The sequence below is a fragment of the Bidens hawaiensis genome, unplaced genomic scaffold (assembly GCF_021521415.1).
Source record: "Bidens hawaiensis isolate Kalapana, Puna unplaced genomic scaffold, B.hawaiensis_p1.1 tig00006905_1, whole genome shotgun sequence".
NCBI classification, from domain to species: domain Eukaryota; kingdom Viridiplantae; phylum Streptophyta; class Magnoliopsida; order Asterales; family Asteraceae; genus Bidens; species Bidens hawaiensis.
The window spans coordinates 1,211,694-1,219,917 of NW_027491471.1; the positions used below are offsets into that span (position 1 = coordinate 1,211,694).

Consider the following 8,224-nt stretch of genomic DNA (forward strand, 5'->3'; position numbering starts at 1 on the left):
CACATGTTTCCTCGCCCTGCATTAGAAAAAATAAATTCTAGTCACAAAGAGTATATTAAAAATATAAATAAACAAAATATAATTTTCATACCTACTTAATACTATGGTATTGCTGCTACTAAATTGGTATAAAAACGATTGTGGGCAAAATGTGTTTCAGGCCAACTCAACTTGAACCCATATAAAAAGTTGTCATGCTGACCTGTATCTTAACCAACACGTTTCAAAATGCCGCTTACGTTAAGAAATTGTTATGATTAAATTAGTTTATCAAATCAATGAATGTTGCAACTTAAACACACAAAGCAAACCTTAGGGACATGGTATTGATCAACATTATCACCAACCATATTTTCACCTGAAAAACAAAGTCAAAACCATCAATCATTGAAAGCACCTTATTTGGAACCCGTTTTAAACAATCGTGTCGGCTTGTTGTGTATAAAGTCCAACTACACATTAATTTAATTAAGAGTGACCATAAACTAAAAATCCAAACTGCAAATGGTATTAACTCAATGATATAGTCGACAACTAGGCTTGCTACAAACCGACTAAGAGATTTAGTTATCTTTTTTATTGAAGTGATTCTTATAAAATCAACGAGCTACTAGAGAATATGTCGATGGGCATGTATCATGTACGATGATAAATTCTATTGTAAATCGAATATGCCAGAAGAGATTGTATCGCATATATATTAAATTTATGCTAATTTATATAAATAGTATCACATGTAACACTGTATTTAATATATGTAATGCACAAAAATAAGATGTTATCTGGTTGTTCAGTACCATAAAATTGCAGAGATTACAAGTAGACATGCTAAAAGTTGAAGCAAATATCAGCATAGGAGTTTGATTTGTCATTCAAACCAAATAACTCATGTGCAGTTTATATTGCATATATGCAATACGTAAAGTTATATTACACATATGCAGCATATAATTAAAATGCTACCTTGCTAGTAAACACTGACATATTGCAATATAATACAATTGGATTTGCCAAAATTTAAATCAACATCAATTATTGAGCTTGGTTGGGAACACTGATAAAACAAATTAGGGTTTTTTTTCATCAAATAACCCCTAGTTCTAACCTAGAATCGTATAAATATGGCATTACAATATCAATTTGTTTGTAAAACTTTTAGACAGAGCAATACCTGATAAGTTTACCAATAAACCTACTGAAACACCATCAATTGCCCAATTTGATGATTGAAATCAAAGCTACAGGGTCGATCTTTATCGATATATGCATGTAACAATTCAAAGAATAAATTCTTCAGTATCATCTTCGATTAGGGTTCAGATTCGAGCTTCAGTAGTTGTTACCGGGGAGATGGGGAAGATAGGCACAGGGTTCAGGATGTGTTAGATGTAATTGGAAAGCACTTTTACAAAAATAACCCTCTAAATAGAAGTTTTTTAGTTTTCTCCCTAAAAAGGAGTTTTCTCTTGATCCTTCCCCTATGTGTGTGTGTGTGTGTGTGTGTGTGTGTGTGTGTGTGTGTGGATTTAGGATAGGAACGAGCTGGGAATGCTCTAACACATACGTTTACAAAATGACTTAATGGTGTAATGAAAATAGTGTTACTATATGAAATCAAAGATTATGTGTTCAATTTCCATTGGCTGTGTTTTTATTTTAATAGAAAAAAACTTTTTTTATGTATTATATGTGCTATTTTAGTAACTTATTATTATTATTACTATTGATTTTGTTCGTATTGGGCTTTGAAAATACAGGCTAATTGATAAAATTATCAAATTATTTATACATAATTAAAAATATGATTTCAGATGCTCCTTTTTATGCTTGTCCCAGACTCTGAAATTTTAAGGGATTTTAGAAAACATCCCTAGTCGTTAACACTGCAGCCCTGCCGTAGGGTTTCACCACCCAGCCCTGCTGCACGTCCCTACCGCCGTAGGGTTTCACCACCGCAACAATCAAGACCCAACCCTGCCGCCGCCGTAGGGCTTCACCACCGTACCACCGGGTCACTCTATAGACCGTCGGAAGGCTATACCGGAGGCGATTCAACGGAGGATAACGAAGTTCTTTGTAACAAATCTCCTTGATCGGTGCAGCAGCAATGAGTTAGCGGGGTTTGTTAGAGATCATGGTAACATTTTCGATATTTACATTGCTAAGAAAAGAGATAGATTCAGAAATAGGTTTGGGTTTGTTTCATTGTTGGATGTCAAAAACAAGGAAGAAATGGGGAGGATGTTAAAAAAGATTAAAATGGGAGACTTTGCGTTAAAGTTTAACATGGCGAGATTTATTCTTGAAGATGGTGAGGTTAATACTAAGAAGCCGGAAGAGAGAAAGCAGCCGGAGGAGCGTGTGAATGTGGATTCTGATGGTAATACTCTTAACCAAAGTGCAAGTCGGTCGGTTGATTTCGGTAGGCGTACGTTCTATGACACTCTGATGGGGAGGAACCATTGTGTCAATCAAAAAGGCTCGATTTCGGTAGACGACAATGTGAATAGTTTTTCTAATTTGCATGGGAAGGCTTTGGTGGTCAAGCTGATGGATATGGATGCTTTGAAGAATGTTCGTATGATCTTGAAGAAGATTAGTCCGGGTAGAGGCAAAATTTGACGTGAAGTCGAAGGCTCACGCAAACTTAAACCAAATACAACTAAATTAGATAGCATTAAGTGGGTACCGAACACGAAGAGTTTGTGGAAAATGTGTTAACCAAGTAGCTTAATGATTAAACTAAGATAAATGTAAATGACACAAAGTAATTTCCAAGTTGGTTTTGATCTGATTTTTAATACTAAATTAAACTAAATGAAAGTTGTAAACGAATAATTAAACAAGTATTCCTCTCGGGGTTCGGGTTATTATTCAACACTTTTGTTAACGCTCAATGGATAAACCGTAATATCTCGGTTTTGTGTGTATGCAATTGTTGTGATTAATCAAGCACTAAGTACTCGGATTTCTAGAATGCGAGGTTGCTACTTAATCAATCAATCAATACTATTCTCCCTAGTTCTTTCCACTCAATCTCGATTGCCAATGACACCAAGAACATATGGCTAAAAGCTAGACGGAAACAATATGGACAAGCTACAAACAATCACAAAAGCACAAGATCATACTAACATAGCATTTAGATAATCAATCCAAGTACAAGAACAAGAAACAAAAGTGTTTTGCAAATAACCTTACATCCTGAGAGAAATACCGAAGTAACTAGCCACTCATGGTTCGGGAGATCATTTTTGCATCAAGTAACTTGTTTCTCACAATCCAAGACATAAAAAAAATCAAACAAGACCCAAAATAATGTTTTTGTTCTCCAAAATCACCTCTAGGCCAGCCAAGGTGAAAAAGTAGTCCAAAAGACACTCAAAAACGGCCTAAAAAGTGGCCCAAACTCGAAAATTACGAGTCGGACCGTGGGCCACGGTCAACACCGTGGACCACGGTCCAGTTACAGTGCCTGGAATGCCACGGTACGGTGCTTTCTATTGATTTTGGTGCCCGTTTGACCGTGGCCCACGGTTAACACCGTGGACCACGGTGGAGCTCTTCCTCAATTTCTTGTTTTCTTCATATCTTTCTCGTTTCAACTCCGTTTTCTTCGCTGTTTTCGCCCACGTTCTCGTAATTTCATCCTCTACCTCCTCCTACCTGCAAACATATGAGTAACCTTAGTCAACTAATTCCATGAAATTAAGTTGGTTAAGCCAATGCATTTATATCTTTTAACTCGCTTAACGGCTTCCCTACGAGTCACTCGTCATGGAGGTAAAATTCAATATTTGGGTGGTCTGTCGGTCTTATTGTCTTTTTCGGACAACAGGATGGCGACGGAGGCTCTTCAGGCTGGTAGAGATATTGTAGGGATGTTTTCTAATATTGAGATGTGAGATGGACAACCATTAAATTTTGATCGATTGGCGTGGGTCAAAATATTCGGCATTCCTTTGCATCTTCTATCGAATGTGGTAGTTGAAGCTATGGGGGGTATGATTGGTAAAGTAGCTCATAAACCTATATTATCGGAGGAGAAGGAGGATCTATCCTTTGAATCCGTGACAGTGTTGGTTGAAGGCGGTAGGAGGTTGTGCGAGGAGATGGATATTCGGTGGAGGGGAAGATCTTTTCGTGTATCGGTTTTGGAATATAAAATTGATTGGACTCCGGAGTTCACCTCCGCTAGTGGGTCCGATGATGATGAGAGTCCGGCTGATAAAGAAGAGGTGGATCATACAATTGAAGATGATGTCATTAGTAAGGATGAAAGAACAGAGCCAGTGGTCATCGTCGGAAATGTTGACGGACAGGATTTGGTTGGTTATGGAAATGGTAGAACGGAGCCGTTGGTCTCTGACAGAAATGTTGGCGGAGAGGCTTTGGTCAGTGAGGATTTTGTGCCGGTCCCACTTATAATTTTGACCATTTTGTTAATTTAGAAGGTGGGTTTAATGCTGGAAATAGTAATATTAACAAAAGAAAAAAATTAAAAAAGTTCTCTTCTGTGGGTCGGCCCGGTGATGTGGGGTCTAGTGGATCAGGGAATTTGAAAAAAGGGAAAAAAGGCCCGTACCAATGACCCTTTTGGGCTAAATGAATTGTTGGGTATAGAGGATGAATCGGTGTCCAATTTGGGCTCACTGTCCAATTTGGGCTCCCATGAAGTGGGCGTGGACTCGCAGGAAGCGATGGGGTTTCCAATGGGACCTTATCCGGAATGGATGGTAATAATGTTATCGTGACCGAGGAGGAAATCTTAGATCTTAACAATCATCCGCAGGACTTAATGTAGTTAATGTGTACGCCCCTCAAAATAATGTAGATAAGAGAGTTGTTTGGCAGGAGATTCTTAGGCTTATTCAATGTGGGCAAGGGTGGTGGGTTGTGTTAGGTGATTTCAATGCAGTTAGATGTCATGAGGAAAGGAAGAATTCTACCTTTGATCAAGTGTGTGCCAGGGATTTCAATGAATTTATTGATGAAGCGGATCTTAAAGAATATAATATGAAAGGTAAGAAGTATACGTTTATGGCTAGTAGAGGTGATGTTGTTAAACTCAGTAAGATTGACAGGGTTTTGGTGTGCTCAAACTTTATATCTAAGTGGCCGAACGCGTTCTTGAGGGCTTTCCCTAGAGAGCGGTCAGATCACACACCGTTGGTTTTGTCTTTAGTAGATACCAATTTTGGTCCAAAGCCTTTTCGTTGGTTTAATTAATGGGGGGATAGGGCCGATTGTGAGGAAGTGGTGGGGAAGATTCTTAGAAATTGTGCTGTTTCAGGTCCTTCAGATGTGATTTTAATGAAAAAATTCAGGTTGTTAAGAGAAAAACTAAAAAAGTGGGTCAAGGATTGTAAAATTAAGGAAGGTGAAAACTTACAAATTTTTAAATCAGAAAAGGAAGATTTTGAGTTATTTATGGAGGAAAGGGATCTTGAGGAGGATGAGGTGTAGGTGTGGGAACAATGTAAAAGGGGTATAGAGGATATTGAGGCTTTAGGGGCTAAAGATTTAAAACAAAAATCTAGAGTTAAATGGGCGTCCTTCGGTGATGATAACATGGCCTTCTTTCATAGTATGGTTAATGGGAGGAAAGTTCAAAATGCTATTCCAGGTTTGGAGATTGACGGGGAGTGGGTTTCTAAACCAACTTTGGTTAAGAAACATGTTTACAAGTGTTTTAGAGAGCACTTTCGAGAAAAATTCAAAAATCGGCCAGAGTTGGAATGTGAAGGGATTAGAACCGTCCCTGTGGACCTTAAAGATAGTTTGGCGGCCCCTCTCTCTAAAGAGGAAATCAAGTCCGCGGTGTTTGATTGCGGGTCGGATAAAGCTCCTGGACCATATGGTTTTAATTTTAAGTTTGTAAAGAAGTTTTGGGGTTTGCTGGAGAATGACTTTTATAATATTCTTGTAGCCTTTCATGAGTACAGGGTTATTAGTTCTGGTTATGGATCTTCTTTTATCACTTTGATTCCCAAGAGTAAAAATCCTTTGGGCCTCAAGGATTACAGACCTATCACGCTCATTGGGATCATTAGTAAAGTGATTTCTAAAATCCTTGCTAATCGGCTCAAAAAGGTGTTGGGAGTGTTGAACTCTGAGTCTCAGTCGGCATTTCTCAAAGACAGGTTTATTTTGGATGGGCCTCTCATTGTCTCTGAGCTGGTGGATTGGTTGAAGAAAAAGAATAAGAAGGCATTCCTTTTGAAGATAGATTTTGAGAAGGCGTATGACAACGTTAATTGGAATTTTCTGATTAATATTATGCTTCAGATGGGCTTTCCTAACCAGTGGTGTTTGTGGGTTAAAGGAATTTTGGATTCGGCTAGGTCGGCGGTTCTAGTGAATGGGTCGCTGACTTTCGAATTTAATTGTGAAAAGGGGCTTAGACAAGGAGATCCTTTGTCCCCTTTTTTATTTCTGATCGTGATGGAGACCCTTTCTTGGATGTTGAATAAAGCTAGAGAGATAGGGGAATTGCCAGGGATTCGCATTTCGGACGTGGATATCACTCATTTGTTTTATGCCGACGACGCTCTTACTGTTGGCGAGTGGTCCCGGGAGAATTTGGAAAAAATAGCCCGGGTCCTTCGGTGCTTTTATTTCTGTTCGGGTCTTAGAATTAATTTACATAAGTCCAACTTGTTCGGAATTGAAGTCGAAGACGACGAAGTGGATGACATGCGGGCCGTGGTGGCCCTTTTGATTATTTAGGGATCAAAGTGGGGGCAAACATGAATCACATTGGCAATTGGTCTTCTGTTATTAATGTGGTGGAGAAGAGGCTCGCCTCGTGGAAGTCTAGACTTTTATCTATTGGAGGAAGAGTAACTCTTATAAGATCGATTTTAGAAAATCTTCCCATTAATTATTTCTCCCTTTTCAAAGCTCCTTCGACGGTGATTTAAAAGTTAGAAGGTATTATGAGACGTTTTTTATGGGGAGGATCCAGTGAAGAAAAAAAGATCAATTGGGTTGCTTGGGAGTGAGTGGCGAGGCCGAGGAAATTTGGTGGGTTGGGTTTAAGTCGATTAAAAGATACTAATGAAGCTCTTCTACTTAAATGGAGTTGGCGGTTCAAAAAGGATAGGAATTGTTTATGGAAGGAACTCATTGCGCGTGCCATGGTGGAACTCGAAGTTGGTCCTTCTTATCGCTAAGGTCGGCGGCTCATGGATGTTGGAGAGAGATAGTGAAGATCGGGGAGCGTTTGATTGGTAATGGTAAAAAACTTAATAGTTTCTTGCGTGGCCTCGCTGGGGATGGTGTAAACATTAGATTTTGGTGTGACCCATGGCTCTCAGAAATTCCTTTACGGTGTATGTATCCTAATACTTTTAGATTGGAATCTCAAAAATGGTGTAGCGTGACGGATAGAGTGAGTCTCCAAATTAATGATCGGGTCATGAGATGGGCTTGGCGGCAGGATCCCAGATCATCGGTAGAGCTAAATGAGTTATTTGGGCTTATGTCCAATATATATGAGCATCAATGGGCCGCTGGATGTGATAAATGGATTTGGCTGGTTCTGAAGATGGCATGTTCTTCGTTTCTGCTGCAAAAAAACTTATTATTGATAGCCGACAATATGAACCCTTTTTTAAGTTTAAATGGGATGGGGGATGCCGATCAAGTGTAATGTGTTGGTGTGGCGAGCGGAGCAGGACAAGATTTCTACTAAAATTGCTTTAAATAAGCGAGGGATGGGTCTTAGCGTGGATAGTTGTCCGTTTTGTGAATCGCATCAGGAATCCGATAATCATATTTTCACAGGTTGTATTTTTGCAGCTGAGATATGGGATAGGATTGCCATGTGGTGCCGTTTGGATCCTATTTTTGTGTTTGAAGTTCGGGATATTCTTGTGTTAGCGGAAGGTTTAAAGAAGCCGAAACTCGACAAAAGGATGGCTCATTGTATAGTGGTTACGACCTTATGGTGTATGTGGAATGCAAGAAATGAGAGGATTTTTCAGGGTAAATAGGCCAAAGCTTTCGAGGTGGTGTCCAAAATTAATTCCTGTTCGTATTTTTGGATTCGAAATAGGTCTAGATTTAAATCTATAGAATGGAACGATTGATGTAAATATCCTTTTGGGTTGATGTAACTTGGTTTTCCGTGCGGCCCTCGTTTTGAAGACTTACATGTCGTTTGTGGTGAATGAAGTTTATTTTTAAAAAAAAAAAAAGAAAACATCCCTCGATATGCTTT

General features: G+C 39.0%; 1 protein-coding gene across 1 annotated transcript; it reads left to right on the forward strand.

Annotated features, from left to right (window-relative positions):
* Nucleotides 1-4,729: 4,729 nt before the first annotated feature.
* Nucleotides 4,730-5,466, forward strand: LOC143633769 (uncharacterized). Its single transcript, XM_077102014.1, has 3 exons — nucleotides 4,730-4,736; nucleotides 4,835-5,219; nucleotides 5,328-5,466. The coding sequence occupies exons 1-3, from the start codon at nucleotides 4,730-4,732 to the stop codon at nucleotides 5,464-5,466; spliced, it is 531 nt and encodes a 176-aa protein (XP_076958129.1).
* Nucleotides 5,467-8,224: the final 2,758 nt, after the last annotated feature.